A 22650-nucleotide genomic window follows, 5' to 3' on the forward strand; every position below is an offset into this window, starting at 1 on the left:
ATGATATCCAAGCACATGAAAACATGGACCTGATGTCTGAAGCGGCTGCCGTAGTAGTTTTGATCATTTCCATAGCTTGTACTAAGTCATACTGTGTTCTAAACCACATCAAGTCTGAAACAGTGTGTGTGGGTGAGTAATGCGTATCTATGATGTATGGTTTATGCAGCTGCTTTGGCTTTATTGCGTCCCTCATTTCCAACTTTGCTTCCTTACCTGACTTTTCTCCTGTTCTTATGTTCCCTCTCTCTCTCTCTCTCTCTCTCTCTCTCTCTCTCTGCTTGCTTTCTACACTAGCTGACCGCTCTTCTGCCCGCTCAGCAGCAGCTCCTCCTGCAGCAGGCTCAGCTCCTGGCCGCTGCCGTGCAGCAGACACATGCAGCTCATGCTGCCAATCAGCAGCAAACGCAGCAACAACAGGCCAATCAGCAGGCAGCTCCACCACAGCTGCAGGGCCAAGCAAAGCATGTACAGGAACAAAGCGCCGCCCCAGTCGCGCCCCCTCCTCACCAGCTTACCCTCTCTCAGCCAATCCAGCTCACTGCCCAGGTACAGCCGATCACAGCTAGGGCTGTAACGATCACTCGTTTAACATCGTTTCCGGTAAACTCAAAAAACGACTCGCTTAAAATGAACGTTCTCGATGACTCCGCTTTGTGTTTAGCTCTCAATTTGAACGATAATCCGCAAGTCATCGTAAAGCCGTGATCAGCGGTATGAACGTTCACCACAAGGGGGAGCCCTCAGGTATCTTTTATGTACGTCACTGAAAAAGAGGAAACCCACACCAGCAGGATCGTACAAACGCACTTAGGGTAATTTTATGCATATGAAGTAAACTCTGAAATCTAGATAGAAATTAAGTACATGAACAATGTATATGAATAAAAGGTTCAGTTTAACAGGTCTAGCCTGAATAGCTCCGCATACAGCTAACAGGATACTCCAATAACATTTAGGCTTTACCGATGGATTCACTGTAAAACTGTAAGAGCTGGCCTTCAGTCGAGTGTGGGAAAGTCAATGTGCATTATCTATAGCTTAGCATGAGCTTCAAGTTCCGTGTTAGCCATGTTTATGAGTTGACCAAGCTGTACATTTGATTGTGGGCTAAATGATCGCTTCCTAGTAAAAACCCAGTAATGTGCTCTGGGCTGGGATGGGAACCACTGCATTAACCTTCTGCCTTTTAAAACTCTCACCTTCTGTCCACGTCTTCTGCAGGACATCCAGCAGTTGTTGCAGCTGCAGCAGCTGGTCCTCGTTCCGGGGCATCCTTTGTCCTCTCCTGCACAGTTCCTTTTGCCCCAGGCACAGCAAGGGCAACAAGGTGGGGCCCTTGGTTATAGACTGGAGAGTCTATAAAACCTCCCTCCTGTCTCATTAATCTTTCCTTTAACTGATTTCATAGATTCATGTGTGATTTATGTTGCGTATTTATTTGAATATAACTGTATTATACTATACTGTAAATATAAATTCACTCTAATAATAAAGGTAGCAAACTGTCAGTGGGGTGGTTCCCTCAAGGGTACATCTCAGTATCTTTAGTCAGGGATCATAACTGCGCCATAATCCAGTGAAATTATTTTATATTATATTTATTATATTATAAGGTATATTGACAGGATTTTATTTTATTGTTGTGTTTTGTGGGGGGGGGGGTGGGGGGGGTGGGGGGGGGGTATAGGTGTATGGTGTGTAGTTAGACGTGGCACTATCAGGTCATGTCGTAAGGGTCACACAAAAGTGACCCATTTTGACCAGGGCGTGATAAATTTGTCCGTTTGTGGAAAAACTAAAACAATTTTTTTTCATCACATTAAATACTAATATATCAATCCTAGCTTCTGTTGTGGGAGACTCAGGACGATGCCCCTGCCTACTGTGGGCATCTTTACAAGTAGCAAAACCCCAAATGGGTGTTTATCAAATTCCCCTAAATATATAGATGAAAATTCACCAATGCACCAGATTGGAAGTTCAAGTAAAATATTTCCAACAGAAAGTTGAATCCTCACTTTTGACACACTCTGCAGAGAAAAATGTATATAAAATTAGAAAACGCTATATGAGCATCATGACCGGAGCCTAAACGTGTTTACGTGTCACATGTTTATGGCATGGCTATGTCAGTGTTATGTCTCAGGGTTCAAGTAAAGAGCCACCTAACCAGCAACAACTGGAACCTCTAGTGGTTAAACTAAGTAAAGTGATTGAAATTAATGTCGTCTTCTACCACAGGGCTGCTATCGACTCCAAATCTGATTCCACTACCTCAGCAAAACCAGGGGGCCCTCCTGGCGGCTCCCCCCACACTCGGGCTTCAAGCACAGGTGAGGCATCCTAGGAAAGTGGCAGGCATAACAAGGAATACTGTGAGGCTGACCGTGGCTTTTTTGGTCTGTGTGCTGTGTGGCAGAGAGAAAAGGTCATGGAGAGCAGTGCCAGCACCGTGACCCCCGTGACCTCTCATCCTGAGGAGCCGAGCGACCTGGAGGAGCTAGAACAGTTTGCCCGCACCTTCAAGCAGAGAAGAATCAAGCTGGGCTTCACACAGGTAGTTAAAAATACACACGTTTATTAAAAACAAGCCAAGAATTTAGCAGGAACTGTCCTGCCTAAGCCCCACAATGCATGCCTATGTGTAGCATTAGCTTAGCTAGCATGATGAAGGCCCTGCTCACCACAGATCGTGTTCCACTCTGGCAGCGTCGGTTCAATAGATGTTGAGCCATCTACGCTCACCGGCCACTTTATTAGGTACCCGTTCAGTTGTCTGTGAGGACAAAAATGGAGTGAGTGGTGTCGGAGTGACAGAAAGACGGTTAGTGTAGTGGTTGACACCTGGGCAAGCACCCCACACTATACCAGTAAGAGTCCTTGGGCAAGACTCCTAACACCACCTTTGCCTGCCTGTGTAAAATGATCAAACTGTAAGTCGCTCTGGAGAAGAGCGTCAGCCAAATGCCGTAAAAATCGAATCTGTCCTGTTCTGCTTGTGACTGTAGCGTTTTGGCTAAGCTAACTGTAGCTTAGTTAGCAGGCCGAACGCGCCACACGGCGCAGCACAGGCTTGGTTTTAGTGATCGGAAGCTGAAGTGACGCCCGTTTAGAGGATCGAAGTCGAGTGACTGGTGTTAGAGTGAAAGCTGAAATCTGATGTGCTCTGTGGTGTAGCTCCTAGCCTTAGATGTGCTAACGCTCAGGTTTTCTGCGATCCTTCCTGGCTGTTTCTGTCAGCACCGCTCATCAGTCAGCTCCCACCCCACCGGTGACCACCTCTGAAACATACATGGGTGGGATTTGTTCATTTCGCTGTAATCTCAGAAGAAAACAGAATAATCTCGCCCTCTCTCTCTGTACAGGGTGACGTAGGGCTGGCAATGGGTAAACTGTATGGGAACGATTTCAGTCAGACCACCATCTCCCGCTTTGAAGCACTGAATCTCAGCTTCAAGAACATGTGCAAGCTCAAGCCTCTTCTGGAGAAGTGGCTCACCGATGCCGGTAACAGTAACGTTGCTATCTTATCACGTTTCCCTGATGATGCATTAGCGTTCATGCATGATGCAACTGTTTTACATTTTATGTTATTTTCATCTATTTGTTATCTATCTATTTGTTATTTTATCCATTATTATTCATATTAGTATTCTTATTTTACTTATTATTTTTTATTAATATTAGTCATTTTAATAATTTTTTTAATTCATATTTTTTTAATCTTTCTCATTTTATTTTAACCTTTACATCTTATTTTTATAGTTTTATTATTATTATTATTATTATTATTATTATTATTATTATTATTATTATTAATGTTTGCTTTTTATACTTACCTGATCTGAGTCTTCTTTTATTAAATTTACTTTTATCATCTGACATGTTTTTATATTTGATCAATCCCTTACTCTGTACTGACTCGGCAACATTGTAAATGAGGGGCACCCTCAGTGTTCCCCGAGACTAAACAAAGGTTGATTGATGATGATGATGATGATGATGATGAAGGCTAGAACTGACTGTAGGAATTTACACTACACAGCTCATTTGGACATTTATGCCCTTGCATTAGTAGTGTATTCAGGTTCTACAGCATTTACGCTGAACAGTGTTTGGTGCTAAGCTGGTAACTGCAGTGTTGGTTGCTGCTCTCTTCAGAGACCATGTCGATGGACAGCACTTTACCCAGCCCCAGCTCTCTCTCCTCTCCGTCTCTGGGCTTCGACGGTCTGCCTGCCCGCCGCCGGAAAAAGCGCACCAGCATTGAAACCAGCGTGCGTGTGGCTCTGGAGCGCAGCTTTTGCTCGGTGAGGAAAGAAATCTATTCGCTGTGTTTGGGCAACATCACCTGTGATTTCTCTGTTTTCTGTGTTGTGTCTCGGGCAGTGGCTTGTTTTAGTGTCTTATTGCGGGTTTATTCTTTTCCTACATGCTTTGATTTCTTTTGATCATGATTTGATATTTTTAGATCTTATCTGCATGTTGTTGCACATTTAGTTGTTTCTTAATTTACATATGCACTTTTGCCTTTGATTTTAATTGTGCTTTATGAATATGTTTGACTTAACATTTGATTTAGTCCAAACACAAGTGTGGAGTGTGTAGTTTTACAGTCTGACTGTAATAATTGTGGAGTGATTTTAATCCAGTATGAATCTGCAGTGTGTGTAGTTTTTACAGTCTGACTGTAATAATTGTGGAGTGATTTTAATCCAGTATGAATCTGCAGTGTGTGTAGTTTTACAGTCTGATGGTAATAATTGTGGAGTGATTTTAATCCAGTATGAATCTGCAGTGTGTAGTTTTACAGTCTGACTGTAATAATTGTGGAGTGATTTTAATCCAGTATGAATCTGCAGTGTGTAGTTTTACAGTCTGACTGTAATAATTGTGGAGTGATTTTAATCCAGTATGAATCTGCAGTGTGTAGTTTTACAGTCTGACTGTAATAATTGTGGAGTGATTTTAATCCAGTATGAATCTGCAGCGTGTGTAGTTTTACAGTCTGACTGTAATAATTGTGGAGTGATTTTAATCCAGTATGAATCTGCAGTGTGTAGTTTTACAGTCTGACTGTAATAATTGTGGAGTGATTTTAATCCAGTATGAATCTGCAGGGTGTAGTTTTACAGTCTGACGGTAATAATTGTGGAGTGATTTTAATCCAGTATGAATCTGCAGTGTGTGTAGTTTTACAGTCTGACTGTAATAATTGTGGAGTGATTTTAATCCAGTATGAATCTGCAGTGTGTAGTTTTACAGTCTGACAGTAATAACTGTGGAGTGATTTTAATCCAGTATGAATCTGCAGCGTGTAGTTTTACAGTCTGACGGTTATAATTGTGGAGTGATTTTAATCCAGTATGAATCTGCAGTGTGTGTAGTTTTACAGTCTGACGGTAATAATTGTGGAGTGATTTTAATCCAGTATGAATCTGCAGTGTGTGTAGTTTTACAGTCTGAGTGTAATAATTGTGGAGTGATTTTAATCCAGTATGAATCTGCAGCGTGTAGTTTTACAGTCTGACTGTAATAATTGTGGAGTGATTTTAATCCAGTATGAATCTGCAGCGTGTAGTTTTACAGTCTGAGTGTAATAATTGTGGAGTGATTTTAATCCAGTATGAATCTGCAGTGTGTGTAGTTTTACAGTCTGACTGTAATAATTGTGGAGTGATTTTAATCCAGTATGAATCTGCAGTGTGTGTAGTTTTACAGTCTGACTGTAATAATTGTGGAGTGATTTTAATCCAGTATGAATCTGCAGTGTGTAGTTTTACAGTCTGACTGTAATAATTGTGGAGTGATTTTAATCCAGTATGAATCTGCAGGGTGTAGTTTTACAGTCTGACGGTAATAATTGTGGAGTGATTTTAATCCAGTATGAATCTGCAGTGTGTGTAGTTTTACAGTCTGACGGTAATAATTGTGGAGTGATTTTAATCCAGTATGAATCTGCAGTGTGTGTAGTTTTACAGTCTGAGTGTAATAATTGTGGAGTGATTTTAATCCAGTATGAATCTGCAGCGTGTAGTTTTACAGTCTGACTGTAATAATTGTGGAGTGATTTTAATCCAGTATGAATCTGCAGCGTGTAGTTTTACAGTCTGAGTGTAATAATTGTGGAGTGATTTTAATCCAGTATGAATCTGCAGTGTGTGTAGTTTTACAGTCTGAGTGTAATAATTGTGGAGTGATTTTAATCCAGTATGAATCTGCAGTGTGTGTAGTTTTACAGTCTGACTGTAATAATTGTGGAGTGATTTTAATCCAGTATGAATCTGCAGTGTGTAGTTTTACAGTCTGACTGTAATAATTGTGGAGTGATTTTAATCCAGTATGAATCTGCAGTGTGTGTAGTTTTACAGTCTGACTGTAATAATTGTGGAGTGATTTTAATCCAGTATGAATCTGCAGTGTGTGTAGTTTTACAGTCTGACTGTAATAATTGTGGAGCGATTTTAATCCAGTATGAATCTGCAGTGTGTGTAGTTTTACAGTCTGACTGTAATAATTGTGGAGTGATTTTAATCCAGTATGAATCTGCAGTGTGTGTAGTTTTACAGTCTGACTGTAATAATTGTGGAGCGATTTTAATCCAGTATGAATCTGCAGTGTGTAGTTTTACAGTCTGACTGTAATAATTGTGGAGTGATTTTAATCCAGTATGAATCTGCAGTGTGTGTAGTTTTACAGTCTGACTGTTATAATTGTGGAGTGATTTTAATCCAGTATGAATCTGCAGTGTGTAGTTTTACAGTCTGACTGTAATAATTGTGGAGTGATTTTAATCCAGTATGAATCTGCAGCGTGTGTAGTTTTACAGTCTGACTGTAATAATTGTGGAGTGATTTTAATCCAGTATGAATCTGCAGTGTGTAGTTTTACAGTCTGACTGTAATAATTGTGGAGTGATTTTAATCCAGTATGAATCTGCAGGGTGTAGTTTTACAGTCTGACGGTAATAATTGTGGAGTGATTTTAATCCAGTATGAATCTGCAGTGTGTGTAGTTTTACAGTCTGACTGTAATAATTGTGGAGTGATTTTAATCCAGTATGAATCTGCAGTGTGTAGTTTTACAGTCTGACAGTAATAACTGTGGAGTGATTTTAATCCAGTATGAATCTGCAGCGTGTAGTTTTACAGTCTGACGGTTATAATTGTGGAGTGATTTTAATCCAGTATGAATCTGCAGTGTGTGTAGTTTTACAGTCTGACGGTAATAATTGTGGAGTGATTTTAATCCAGTATGAATCTGCAGTGTGTGTAGTTTTACAGTCTGAGTGTAATAATTGTGGAGTGATTTTAATCCAGTATGAATCTGCAGCGTGTAGTTTTACAGTCTGACTGTAATAATTGTGGAGTGATTTTAATCCAGTATGAATCTGCAGCGTGTAGTTTTACAGTCTGAGTGTAATAATTGTGGAGTGATTTTAATCCAGTATGAATCTGCAGTGTGTGTAGTTTTACAGTCTGACTGTAATAATTGTGGAGTGATTTTAATCCAGTATGAATCTGCAGTGTGTGTAGTTTTACAGTCTGACTGTAATAATTGTGGAGTGATTTTAATCCAGTATGAATCTGCAGTGTGTAGTTTTACAGTCTGACTGTAATAATTGTGGAGTGATTTTAATCCAGTATGAATCTGCAGGGTGTAGTTTTACAGTCTGACGGTAATAATTGTGGAGTGATTTTAATCCAGTATGAATCTGCAGTGTGTGTAGTTTTACAGTCTGAGTGTAATAATTGTGGAGTGATTTTAATCCAGTATGAATCTGCAGCGTGTAGTTTTACAGTCTGACTGTAATAATTGTGGAGTGATTTTAATCCAGTATGAATCTGCAGCGTGTAGTTTTACAGTCTGAGTGTAATAATTGTGGAGTGATTTTAATCCAGTATGAATCTGCAGTGTGTGTAGTTTTACAGTCTGACTGTAATAATTGTGGAGTGATTTTAATCCAGTATGAATCTGCAGTGTGTGTAGTTTTACAGTCTGACTGTAATAATTGTGGAGTGATTTTAATCCAGTATGAATCTGCAGTGTGTAGTTTTACAGTCTGACTGTAATAATTGTGGAGTGATTTTAATCCAGTATGAATCTGCAGTGTGTGTAGTTTTACAGTCTGACTGTAATAATTGTGGAGTGATTTTAATCCAGTATGAATCTGCAGTGTGTGTAGTTTTACAGTCTGACTGTAATAATTGTGGAGCGATTTTAATCCAGTATGAATCTGCAGTGTGTAGTTTTACAGTCTGACTGTAATAATTGTGGAGTGATTTTAATCCAGTATGAATCTGCAGTGTGTAGTTTTACAGTCTGACTGTAATAATTGTGGAGTGATTTTAATCCAGTATGAATCTGCAGTGTGTGTAGTTTTACAGTCTGACTGTAATAATTGTGGAGCGATTTTAATCCAGTATGAATCTGCAGTGTGTGTAGTTTTACAGTCTGACTGTTATAATTGTGGAGTGATTTTAATCCAGTATGAATCTGCAGTGTGTAGTTTTACAGTCTGACAGGGGTTTTTCATCTAATATGAATATATAATATGTACTTTTTACCGTCTGTCAGTAATAACTTGCAGAGTAAATGCCATTCTGTAATTGGCTGAACCTGGAGTCTCCTCAGTGATAGTAAACTTGTTCTAATTGAAACCTGTGGGGAGTGTTGTGTTTTGTGGAGTGTGTCCTGTGACACAGCGCTGATGACTCTCTGTGGGAACGTGGGATAGTTGCACAGACACTAGGTGCCTTTAATCTTTATAATCATACAACACAGTCTCACCTGGTTAAATGAATCCAGTTTGAATAGTGCTTGAGACATCTGTAATGCTAAAAATGGGGGCTGTGTTGGGAACAGGGGTGTGCTGATGTTATGTTGTGCTCTCAGAACCAGAAGCCTACCTCAGAGGAGATCCTGCTGATCGCTGACCAGCTCAACATGGAGAAGGAGGTGATCCGTGTCTGGTTCTGCAACCGCCGGCAGAAAGAAAAACGTATTAACCCTTCCAACGCCACCCCTCCCCTGCCCAGCCAACCCCAGCCCGCCTCGCACAAACCCCCCTGCTACAGCCCACACATGGTATGACCCTCAGCCTGATCCTCACACCCACAAAGCCTGCCACCCTAACAGCCTTGTGATGGTTTCTCCTGCATGAACAGACTGTACCTCACCTCCACCAGGACTTTCCCCTAAATCCTCAATGTAGTGTAATCCATCCTGCACAACTTGCCCCAGAATGCTTAGTTATTTCAAATCCTGCTCCTCTTTGCCAAATCCTGAAGCACAGCAGTCCCCAGTTTTATGTTGCTAGTGTTCACAATGTTCTTCCGAGTGAATTTAGTGGGCACCTTATTGAGTATATTGTAGGCTTCATGCGGTCCTGTGGGCCTTTGCAGATGATTAATAAAGTCTTAACAGATTATCAGTAACACATCAACAGCATATCAGTACAGTAATAGTAGTGAAGCATCTGAATACACTGAAGTAAAAATCTTGTAGATGTTCTATTAACATATTACTTAATTATATATTACTTGTTGCTAATATGTTACTTCCATTAAGCAAAACTTAACCTTACTCTGGCCCTAATCCTAACCCTCATCCTGGCCTTAATCCTAATCCTAACCTTAACCTCAACCCAAAACCTAATCCTAACCCTCACCCTGGCCCCAATTCTAACCTTAACCTCAAACCAAAACCTAATCCTAACTCTAACCTCAGCCCAAAACCTAATCCTAACCCTCACCCTTGCCCTAATCTTAACCTTAACCTCAACCCAAAACCTAATCCTCACCCTGGCCCCAATTCTAACCTTAACCTCAACCCAAAACCTAATCCTAACCCTCAACCTGGCCCTAATCCTAACCTTAACCTCAAACCAAAACCTAATCCTAACTCTAACCTCAGCCCAAAACCTAATCCTAACCCTCACCCTTGCCCTAATCTTAACCTCAACCCAAAACCTAATCCTGACTCTCAACTTGGCCGTAATCCTAATACCTCAACCCAAAACCTAATCCAAACCCTCACCCTGGCCCTAATTCTAACCCTAACCTTAACCTCAACTCCAAACCTAATCCAAACCCTCACCCTGGCCCTAATTCTAACCTTAACCTCAACCCAGAACCTAATCTGAACCCTCACTCTGGCCCTAATCCTAACCCTAATCTTAACCTCAACCCAAAACCTAATCCTAACCCTCACCATGGCCCTAATCCTAACCCTCACCATGGCCCTAATCTTAACCCTAACCTCAACCCAAAACCTAGTCCTAACCCTCACCCTGGCCCTAATCCTAACCCTCATATGTTTTTGCCATGTTACTGAGAGTCCATTGAGTGTTTGTTTCATCTAAAGGGAAACACTCAGAATAAGGTGTCGCTCTTCTTCTTCTACATAGGATCTGACTGACTAACGTATTGTGTTAGTTTGCACCTCCTTCATGATGTTTGTGTCAAACAGGGATTCTGCTCATCTGAAGTTTATTATTTACAGCACACACAAGGCTGTATGCAGGTGGACCTGGTCAAAAATAAGTGAAAATAAGTTCACGTCCTCTGGACTGAGCACACTTCTGCACAATTTAATGTCCAGTTACTGCTTATTCACTGAATTTGACAGGCTGGAAAAACGACACGGCCTGCCTTTGCAGAACTTATGAAACGTTTTATGTTTTATTTTTTTTCCCAATCTGTTAAACTCAGCAACTGAACAGAAATTAAGCACATAAATTTGAAGAAGAATGACATATTTAAGTTTGTTTCCTGCACGCAGTTACATTTCTCTCTTAGGAAATCAACAAAAGAAGATACTGGGACAATAATGGTGAAAATCGTGTTATCAGAGCTCATTACACTGTGCAAACATTCCACACAACATATTGAGAGATTGTAGCAGATATATATACACTATATTTCCAAAAGTCTTCGCTCGTCTGGCTTCACACACATATGAACTTGAGTGACATCCCATTCTTAATCCATAGGGTTTAATATGATGTCGGCCCACCCTTTGCAGCTATAACAGCTTCAGCTCTTCTGGGAAGCCTTTCCACAAGGGTTAGGAGTGTTTATGGGTATTTTTGACCGTTCTTCCAGAAGCACATTTGTGAGGTCAGACACTGATGTTGGACGAGAAGGCCTGGCTCACAGTCTCCACTCTAATTCATCCCAAAGGTGCTCTATCGGGTTGAGGTCAGGACTCTGGGCAGGCCAGTCAATATCTTCTACACCAAACTGGCTCATCCACGTCTTTATGGATCTCGCTTTGTGCAATGGTGCACAGTCATGTTGGAACAGGAAGGGGCCGTCCCCAAACTGTTCCCACAAAGTTGGGAGCATTAAATTGTCCAAAATCTCTTGGTGCTGAAGCTTTAAGAGTTCCTTTCACTGGAACTAAGGGGCCGAGCCCAACTCCTGAAAAACAACCCTACACCATGATCCCCCCTCCACCAAACTTCACACTCGGCATAATACAGTCAGACAAGTACCGTTCTTCTGGCAACCACCAAACCCAGACTCGTCCATCGGATTTCCAGACGGAGAAGCGTGATTCGTCACTCCAGAGAACTCGTCTCCACTGCTCTAGAGTCCAGTGGTGGCGCTTTATACCACTGCATTCCACGCTTTGCATTGCGCTTGGTGATGTAAGGCTTGGATGCAGCTGATCTGAAGGCCACATGAAGTTTGGAGGTCTGTAGTGATTGACTCTGCAGAAAGTTGGTGACCTCTGCTCACTATGCCCCTCAGCATCCGCTGACCGCTCTGTCATTTTACGTGGCCGACCACTTCGTGGCTGAGTTGCTGTCGTTCCCAATCGCTTCCACTTTGTTATAATCCCACTGACAGTGGACTGTGGAATATTTAGTAGTGAGGAAATTTCACGACTGGACTTGCTGCACAGGTGGCGTCCGATCACACTACCATGCTGGAATTCACTGAGCTCCTGAGAGCGACCCATTCTTTCACTAATGTCTGTAGAAGCAGTCTGCAGGCCTAGGGGCTCGGCTTTATACACCTGTGGCCATGGAAGTGACTGGAACACCTGAATGTTTCTTATTTTGAATTTTCTATGCATGTACTGGAGATCTTTTGTATTGGTTGTTTAGATTGAGTGAGAATGAGTTTTATATGCCTCTATATAGAACCTTGTTGAAAAGGGTTCTATATAGCACCAAAAAAGGTTAGACTGTTATGACGTCAAGCATGTAGCAATAGAAGAGCCCTTTTTGGCGCTATATAGGACCCTTTTCAAAAACATTACATCTTTTTATTACATATAAATCACAATCTCCATCAATCTGAAGAACCATTTAATGATGCAAAGAACTCTTTAATCATGCAAAGGGTTCTTTGAGTGCTCATGGTTCTATATAGAACCACTTTCCTTACCAAAGAACCATCTTTGTAAGCGTGTGAAGCTTTTAAGATTTACACCCAAACCACAGAGACTTGGCACTCGACTACGGCTCACATAAAGTGGTTCTATGATGGACATTGATGGGTCATTTGGCTACGTCCTTCGTTTATCTTAAGAAGTGGCCACTGAGTAAAGTCCAGACCAACTTCTCTGACCGTAAGCTTTCATGCAGAAGTTCTCCACATTAAATTACAAATAAAGATTCAGGGGTTGAGATGTAAACAATCATTCAGGGTGGTTTGGTGTGAAATGGTTGATTGTAGAAGCTCAGGTTTCTTTACAGTGGTGGTGATGGGAACCAGGGGTCACCATGACTACAACACAGATATAGACACTTTATTTACCATCCAGAACCACCAGTGAACCTACACGGGTCTTTGTGATGGTGGTGATGATAAAATAGAAATCTGAAAAAACAATAGGTTTTCTTTGGGGACTAGTTTGCCGTGAATGGATTAAAGTAAAGAGATTAAAATACATTTTAACACAAAAACCTCCTCACAAACCATTTCATGTAGGAACTTTCTGTGAGGGAGCTTTTAGAGGTGGACGTCTGGTTCCTATCACCACCACTGAGAAAAATTCTCACTCTGTAAGTTTCTCTAGAACAGTTTCACACCAAACCGCTCTGAATGACTCTGTTTACATCTCAACCACTTCATTATGTAGAATTTTTCTTTCCTTTTAACTTACGTTCACTTATTTTTTAACCACAGGTTAAAAATGCTAAAAATTTGCATTGACTGTAGTGCAATAAATCAAAATTTAGCGTGTGACTGTAGTTGAAAATCTTTCGTCACAGTTCAGTTGTGACACAGATCCTCTCTCGCTTCCATCATCCTCCTATCCCCCTCTCTCTCTCTCTCTTTCTCCCCAGATGCCGAGTCAGGGACCGTCCCCAGCCGTGAACAGTCTCAGCGCAGCCGGTAAGAGACGCTGCTGGAGTTTCATCCACAAATCAAACCTGCAAAACTGCCCCCTTAACCGCTTAATCTTGGCAAATGAAATGATCTTAAGTCTAGTCACTGTATCTAATATATCTCATATTGAGATTGTTGTAAGCTTATTATAAGTGTTTCTCTTCTTTCTAGATATTTTGACTTGTTTGAAGTGATTTTGATCAGATTATCTCACTATATTGGCAGATCATTTTCCATGTTATGAGAAATAAGCTTGAACCAAGCCAAATGATTATTTAACTCACTTAAAGTCATTTTTAAGCAAGTCAGTCACTTGCAACTTGTAACAATGTCGAGAAATAAATAAATAAAAATAAATAATCTTATAATAAGTGTAGAACAATCTCAAAATCGAAATATTTTTTAAATAATGTTTAGCTGTGGTTGGTGTATAGTGTAGATGGGTATCACCTCTGCCTTCCACGCTGTAGACTGGAGTTCAAACCCCACTTGGGTAAGAGGCCTCTACTATACCAATAAGAGTCCTTGGGCAAGACTCCTAACACTACCTTCACCTACCTGTGTAAAATGGTCAAATTGCCGGTCACTCTGGATAAGAGCGTCTGCCCAATGTAATGAGTTTAGGATGATGTCACTTGCCAAGATCACATTTTTGCAGTTCCCCAGATGCAGTCGGATCAAAAAAGACTTTGGCGTCTGAGGTTTTCTGCTTTATTTTGAGCCTGGGTTTGCGATACACCTGCAGTCGTTAGTGAAACCTCTGATTTGTGTCTCCGTCTCTCCCCAGCGACCACCATGTCCTCCGTTTGTCCTTTGACTCCCACTGGTCCCTCCTCAAGCTCCACCCCCTCTCCTGTCGCTCCATCTCCACGCAGTGACGCCAGCCCCGTGCCTGCCAGTCACAGCACGATAAATCTTAACACAGGGTGAGATACGCACACATACCCGTGAAAACAGGCTGTCAAACATAACACAGCCACGAAATCTCAAACCCATCACATACATTTACATACCAGGGCCAAACAATGACAGTAGCACTCTCAGGCAGGTCTGATGTCTGATATTTGTCATACATATTTCCCAATGCTGATACATAATAATGCAAAGTATAGAAACTTGGAACTAAATTAATTAAATGAATATAGTCAATAAACCTAATATTTCTCCCATTGCCATTGTTGTGAGTTTAATTTAATATTATTTACCTCATTTCTAGACATTTTGTACTTGTTTTAAGTCATTTTATTCAATTAAATTGATCTCACTATATTGGCAGGTCATTTTGCTTGTTGTAAGAAATCAGCAAAGTTATCTGCCAGTATAGTAAATAATGTCTAGTAAATAAGCTAAACGGTCTTATAATAAGTGCACAACCATCTCAAAATGGGAAATATCAGATTCATATGACTACATTTAAGATCATTTCACTTGACAAGATTTGACCATTTTTTTGCAGGGCTAGTCCCGAGTTCAATAAATGCATCATCAAATATCGGCCCAAAACATCAGTCAAGTCTAAACAACTGAAGAGCATGTATTTTTTTAAGAAATTGCCTGTTGATACAATCATAATTCCAAGCTTTAATATAGACTGATATATATTTATATGCTAAAAAACTAAACAGATCCCAATACGTTTAGTCAACCACTGCTTTACTGATTTATATCAAGTCAAATATCACTTTTATTGGCAATATAATATTGTGCATGTGTAAAGGGGCACACAGATATTAAATAATACAAACATACCGTCATATGCAAGTTTGAATATCTCCAGTCAAATGTTTTGGTGTTTTTCTAAGTGAAAATCAGTGAACACAGCTAACAGGGAAGGAACTTAAACATGGAATTTTTGCACATTTCAGGGCACAAATGTTTATATATATATATATATATATATATATATATATATATATATATATATATATATATATATAATGTATTATTATTATTATTATTATTATAAATCATTTTCACTTTGAAAATCAACACAACCTGTCACTGGACCAGAGCCGACCACACTCATTCACACACATACACATCACAGCTGTAAAACACACAAAGCCTGATTGACGTGTGTATGAATATATATATATATATATATATATATATATATGTATGTATATATGTATGTATATATATATGTATGTATGTATGTATATGTATATATATATATATATGTGTGTGTGTGTGTGTGTGTGTGTGTGTGTGTATGTATATATATATATATATACAAGGTCAAAGCCCCCTGTAGGCTGGAGGTCAGTGCTGATAGCTAATGCCTGTGTCTGTGTGTGTGTTTGTGACTTTTTCGTCCACAGTTCGTGGCGTAACAAGAACGGTGACGTGTCTAACTACATCACCGATTTTGTGGCAAATTTGAGGTGAATACAATCCGGAAAGACTGTGTGCTTAAACACACACACACACACACACAAACACACACACACACACACACACACACACACACACTCACACAATGTTTAAAAGTCTTCCAGCAGTACATAGATGCACAGAGGTCAAGAAAGAGTAACCGACTTACAAGCCAAAAATACACAATAGCTTTCCAGCTTTGCAAGAAATTGGAAAACAGAGTGGTCAGATCGCCCCCTGCTGGCTGCATTCAAATCAGGGCTAAACAATGTGATGCACATCACAGGTTTTTCAGCATAACATACCGTGTTATCCCCATTTCCATATTTGACGCTGTATCAGTGATCCACATTGCTTATTGACAGCACAAGAGTCAAACGGCCTACGGTGTGTGTCACTCAGATGATGGTGGCACCACCCTTACAAAAAAGTTTATTCAATTGTGCTGTCAGTAAACTTCTTTTAAACGGAATATAAGTGAGTTTGCTCTCAGTTTACCTTTTATGTACGTATCAAAGGTATACTCGATAAAATTATACATATGTATGCTTGGCTTATACTGACAAGTATGCAGAAAAGTTTAAGTATATTTGTACTTAGTACTTGTACTTATACACATACTTGTACTTATACTTGTATACATACCTATATTATTGTGACCTGTACTTGTAATTATACTTATATAATATAAAATATATCATGTAAAATATACTTTCATATACTGAAAAGTAGGCTATAAGTATATAACCAGTACTTATAAGTTCGCTTATAGAGTATTTCACAGTAAGTCCCAAAAAAAACCTAGTTGTGTTCCCAAAGTTCCCCATTTCCCTACTTGTGTGAACTAGCTGTGCAGTTGTGTGAACTAGTTGTGCTCCCAAAGTTCATTACTTTGACACCTAAAGAATAATTAAAAATATACTTTTTTAAACTGAAAAGTGGCCAATTTAGCCCCAAAAAAGTACTGAAATGGTACACTAGAGCATTGATGTAAGTATGCTTACATATAAAGTGTATTTGGGAAATATACTTGAACTTAAATTTACTTAATAAAATGAACTCTAAGTATAATTTTTAACCACGGCAGCACAGAGCCACAGGTTTTCAACTGTACAGTTCAATTGTAGTTTAATCTCCACAGAATATTCTGCTGCGATATTATATGGCGGCCTGTGCTGCTGTGCTGCTGACTGTTTCAGTAAAGTTCCAGCTTTAAGTGGCTTTTAATCCATCAAAAGTGTATTTATCGCAAAATAAAAGATTCAGAATGCTTTGATTCCAACCAACAGATGCTGTCGTTTTGCACGTTGCACATCAACAACAAAGTCTAAAACAACCCGTTTGATTATGATCGTCTCCCTTCTTGCATTCTGTTACGGTTCTTTAGGAAGTGATTCGCTGTGAAATGAAAACGTAAACTTCATATTTTCTTGCTTGAAAATTGTCTGACAATATTGTTTTAGTCAAAAAATATAAACATATAAAATACTTTTACTTTATCATTACCAACACTGAAACCTACTGAATGATATCAATATTGATTCAACACTTTTTTTCCCACTACTAACTACTAAACTTTAAAATTAGCTGTTTTTAATAGGGATGCAAAATATGCATTGGGATTTTTTTTGTTGTTTAAATATCTGAAGCTCACACTGTAAGTGAACACTTACACACTCCCACACAATATGTTATTTAATGGGTCAAACTGACCATTTTAAGTGAAAAAAATATCGCCTTATTCAAGAAAGGGGCAACCGGCTGTGTAGCCAGTTTATGTGTTGTTTATGTATAATTATGCTTTTACATGTTGGTGCAGGTGTACACTGCAAAAAATGGCATCTTGTCAAGTAAAATTGTCTTAAATATAGTAAATAAATCTAATATTTCTTCTGTTGTTTTAAATAATTTTATTAAGTAAATTTATCTCACTACACTTTTAATAATAATTACACTAATATTTATTCATTTAAGTAATAATTTAGCTTGTTGTAAGAAAACCAGCAAAATTATCTGCCAAAAAAGTGAGAATTTTACTTAATGAAATTCCATAAAACAAGTGAAAATGCGTAGAAATAAGACAGATAATCTTATACTAAGTACACAACCATCTTAAAGAGGGAAATAGGGAAATATTACATACATCGACTAGATTTAAGATCATTTCACTTGACAGGATAGCATTTTTTCCAGTGGAGCAGCAGCATCCATAAACAGAAACAGCTAAATTCAGAAACAATTACCTGCCTCATATTATTTACCTCATAAAACTGCAAGCACAGAACTGGTGGTTAGTGTTCTCCTCAAAGCGTGTTCAGTCTGTCCAATGATGTTGCATTAGCGGTAGTTGCAGTGGCGCCTACCGTGACCCAGAGGAAGTCTGTGCTAGCCTTCACCCTCCTAGCACTGGTGGTATCGCAGGATTGGGGGGTCCTAACTAGTGGGTGGAACTGGATATGACTAAATTGGGGAAAAATTGGGGGGGGGGGGACACTGGCTGACTATGATGTAGGCCGGTTTTGACTGAACACCTCTGATTTTTAATTGAATTCACCCATAGTGGCTATTTAAATGAAGCACACTCAAACTTCAGGCTAACAGAAAGAAATAACATGGTTTCTACCTAAATCCAGCTTTTATTATCCAATTTACAAACACAAAACAGGCCCAGCGTAACTTTAGGTTTACTATGTGTCACTGTACTGCAGAAAATGGTATCTTGTTGAGTAAAGTCATTTTAAATATATTCAATAAATCTAATATTTCTTCTGTTGAGATTGTTGTCAGCTTAATTTAAGATTATTTACCTTATTTCTAGAGATTTATACTTGTTTTAGGTCATTTTATTAAGTAAAATTATCTCACTATATTGGGAGATAAGTTAGCTTGTTGTAAGAAATGTGCTTGAAACCAGCAAAATTATCTGCCAGTAAAGTAAAAATTTACTAATAAAAAAATAAAACAAGCAAATAATGTCTAGGAATAAGCTAGATAATCTTATAATGAGTGCACAAGCATCTCAGAATGGGAAATATTAGATATATCTTCTACATCAGGGGTCTTTAATTAAAATTCAATGATGTCCAGTTAGAGAAAATTTCCTCAAGCAAAGGTCCAGAACATCATAATGTCTAACTTGCGTCATGATTCAGTGCCATATACTGTTTACTGAAGTAGCCTAGTAGGAATATCAACATCTCATACAGTCAACAACTCAATATCAGTAACTTCCCTCTGACTCACTTTCTTCTCTGACTGCTGTTTCTCGCCTCGTGCCTCCCCTGTGTGTGCGCCACTTACTCGAGTCATCGAAATACAAAGATCTGATTGGCTGAGTAGCGTCACGTGTGATACTTACAACACATGCGATTGGTCTGTGAGTCTCCCGGGCCGCTAAAGCCACTGTAAAGGCTCGAGAAGTTACACTGATTAAAACAGGACCACCCCATAGAAATTAAACAGTTCTCCATAGTTTATTGGTTGTAGGTCCAGGTCTGCATAGGACAGTGTCTGGGTCCCGGACTCGGACCACCGTCTGTCTATTAGTGACCTCTGGACTAAAGTTAAGATCAATTAACTTGACATGATACCATATTTTTGCCGTGTGTGAATTCCTGCCTCTGCACTTCTTCATGTTTTACTGTATTTCCACTCCCTCTTTCCTCTCCTCCTCTTTCTGTTTCCTCTGCTGTTGTATGTTTATGTGCGTGTTTGCGCTTGCGTGACCCAGGAATACGGTGATTGGAGTTAACGCAGGAATGAACCAAACTCTCCGTGTCAACAACCCAATCGCCACGATCCAAGGTGTGTGGGAGAGGAATGAAAAAAAGGAATATAAAACCGATTTTCTCTAAAAGTAAACATCCCCTCATCCCATCCCAGTCATGCGCTGATGTGGTGTGCTGTGCTTTGCTTTGCATGCTTGTGCATGTGTGCCATTGTTTCATCTCTTTTCTTCTGACCTGTTCTTCATCTTCTCATATTCACCAGCCAGGCCTGACATTCTGACCACCTCCTTGTTTCTACGCTCACTGTCCAGTTTATCAGCTCCACTTACTGTATAGCTGCACTTTGTAGTTCTACAGTTACAGACTGTAGTCCATCTGTTTCCCTGTTCTTCAGTGGTCAGGACCCCCATGGACCCTCACAGAGCAGGTACTATTTGGGTGGTGGATCATTCTCAGCACTGCAGAAACACTGATGTGGTGGTGTATGTAGTGCTGGTCTGAGTGGATCAGACACAGCAGTGCTGCTGGAGTTTTTAAGCACTGTGTCCACTCACTGTCCACTCTATTAGACCCCCCTACCTCGTCAGTCCACCTTGTAGATGTAAAGTCAGAGACGACAGCTCATCTGCTGCTGCACAGTTTGTGTTGGTCATCCTCTAGTCCTTCATCAGTGGTCACAGGACGCTGTTGGCTGGATATTTTTGGTTGGTGGACTGTTTTCAGTCCAGCAGCACTGCTGTGTCTGATCCACTCGTACCAGCGCAACACACACTAACACACCAACACCACGTCAGTGTTACTGCAGTGCTGAGAATGACCCACCACCCAAATAGTACCTGCTCTGTGAGGGTCCATGGGGGTACTGACCACTGAAGAACAGGGTAACAGAGTATCAGAGAAACAGATGGACTACAGTCTGTAACTGTAGAACTACAGAGTGAAACTATACAGTAAGTGGAGCTGATAAACTGGACAATGAGCATAGAAATAAGGAGGTGGTTATAAAGATACGCATGATAGGTGTACACGGTATGCATTGTATTGCTTTTGTGATCTGCTGTGAAAGCTCCTCCCTCACGACGCACAGCTAATAATAAATTATGACGCTGTATCTCACACATTTTGTCATACTTTCAGTTCTAGCTTCCACTTCTAGTTTCCTCTACAATAATGTAGTACACAGTCAAGCAAAGTCGCATGCTGCCTGGCCAGGATTCATAAATGTCAATGGAAAATAAATGTGGCCAAATCCAAACTGAAAAACATACTTAACAGACGTGGACAATGTTATCTGGGCTTCTTTAGTCATTGTTCTTTCAAGATGTAAACACAAACTTTGTTAATGGCCTTGATTTTTCACAGGAGCAGTGAGCACACCTGTGTATTTCACATGACTTTGTGGAATCTAGTAGCGTGAACTAAGGCCCAGTCCCATTTCTTCGTTTTACCCCTACCCCTTGTTTTCGAGTGCCACCCTAACCCCTTGGAACTGAGTTACAGTGGGTAGTGGTTGAAATCTTGCCCTACAAAATGAAACCCTCAAATAATTAATAGCTACTAGCGCCGCTCTGCAGCGACAGCAGAGGAGGGTGAAGTTCAGCTCCTCACTGCTGGGCTTTAGTTACATTTAGGCCATCATACGCCTTCAAAGAGGGGGGCAGTTATTTATTATCACCCCCCCCTAATTCTTCAGTGATATGAAGGTGAAGTCAGATATTCGCCAGCTTCTTGTTCAGATTCCCCCGTTCCACCTTAAATGGTACAGCAGTTCTGACACCTGAGGCACCAGAATGTAACTGCTGCTCCATTTAAGGTGGAATGTGTAACGGGGAGCGAGGAGGCGGACGCATACGCGGAGATAAGCGAGATTTATTAAGGGCAAATCCAGGGTCATAGTCGTAACAGTCCAGGGTCATAGAGCCAACACGGATTGATCGGGGACAGACATGACAAACCAGAATAAAACAGAACAAACAACTGTACATAGACCAGTACAAACAACACCAGTACAACCAACAAAGACCAGCCAACACGGCTTAAATACAACAGGGCTGACGAGGGACAGGTGGAAACAATCAGGGGCTGGGGTCACGAAACGAGGGGGCTGAACCAAAACAAACGCACATGGGCTAAACCAAAACAACACGAACATGTGGACAGGACTGGGAGGGGCCAATCGTGACAGAACGGAAAATTTAGCCAGCTAGCTACTGAGGCATCAACAAACTAGTAGTGATTTTTATGCATGTTATGAAGAAAAGGATCATAATACACTGAAACATTAAACTAAGAGAATACGATGGTTTTTGTAAACCGAGAAAATTCTCTCGTTTGTGGGTTTCTTTGGTCGCTTGTGCAGCCATGTTGTCGTTTTTTTCTTTTTCGTTTCTCACAACACTCCATTTGGAGAGCTCTAAAAAACCTCCGTTTGGAGGGCCATGTAGCCCAAACACTTCGCCCTACCCCTCGATCTCAACAAGAATCAGGACACCCTACCCCCTCAGAGTGAGTGTGTAAAAAGGAGGGGTAGGACTAAGTGGTAGAGGGGTGAAATGAGATCGGGCCTAAATATCAGGCACCGTTTTATCAGTTTATGCAGTAGCTGGAAAAGGACAACTATAAAGACTTGCTTCAGCAAATGAGCACATGCCGTTACTGCATGAACTGAAGAAATTCGACTCTGAAAGTGTTGTGAAGTCTGCTTTGTAAAGCCACATGAATAGAAGCAGAAAGTGAGAACTGAGGAAACGCAGAGAAGTCCACAGTTCTATTAGGAGGTTTTTCTGACCATCTGTGGCAACATCACAGCTCACAACCACACCACATCTGCAACCACATCCGCTTCAGGAACCAGTGGACTAGCAATAGCGCTCATGTTTGTTCAGGGCTACTGCTGGCACTTCAGTACCACCGTCAATGTTTTCATATACGATATTAATGCACATTAATATGTGGCGTTAAATGTTCCTCTAGCGCCTGTAGCAGTGCGGTGTAGCCTTTTTGTTAGAACATGGTTCTCTTTCAGTCTTTGCGAGCTATTATTAATTCAAAATCATCAGCGTATTACACTTCCAACTGGGTATATATTATTTGATTGACATTCAGTACTGGAGTACATAGTCCTGGGTTTTTGTTTGTTTGGTTCTGAATAAGTTATAAAGTCCTGGAATTTGAGTGCATGAACGCTTCTAAGTTGGATG

General features: G+C 40.2%; 1 protein-coding gene across 7 annotated transcripts in view; it reads left to right on the plus strand.

The window, feature by feature from the left end:
* pou2f2a (POU class 2 homeobox 2a) overlaps nt 1-22650 on the plus strand; it is a 100688-nt gene that overhangs the window by 75340 nt on the left and 2698 nt on the right. For 2 of the 7 annotated variants that reach the window (XM_037536909.1, XM_037536910.1), the window contains exons 5-15: nt 298-549; nt 1225-1330; nt 2245-2336; nt 2423-2560; nt 3369-3510; nt 4165-4313; nt 8899-9090; nt 13307-13355; nt 14137-14275; nt 15671-15733; nt 19453-19526. In XM_037536909.1, coding sequence (XP_037392806.1) covers nt 298-549; nt 1225-1330; nt 2245-2336; nt 2423-2560; nt 3369-3510; nt 4165-4313; nt 8899-9090; nt 13307-13355; nt 14137-14275; nt 15671-15733; nt 19453-19526 — 1396 coding nt within the window. The remainder of the gene's footprint in view (nt 1-297; nt 550-1224; nt 1331-2244; nt 2337-2422; nt 2561-3368; nt 3511-4164; nt 4314-8898; nt 9091-13306; nt 13356-14136; nt 14276-15670; nt 15734-19452; nt 19527-22650) is intronic. The other 5 variants (XM_037536911.1, XM_037536912.1, XM_037536913.1 and 2 more) reach the window with 5 other exon arrangements.

The sequence above is a fragment of the Pygocentrus nattereri genome, chromosome 3 (genome assembly GCF_015220715.1).
Source record: "Pygocentrus nattereri isolate fPygNat1 chromosome 3, fPygNat1.pri, whole genome shotgun sequence".
In the NCBI taxonomy this organism is placed as follows: Eukaryota; Metazoa; Chordata; class Actinopteri; order Characiformes; family Serrasalmidae; genus Pygocentrus; species Pygocentrus nattereri.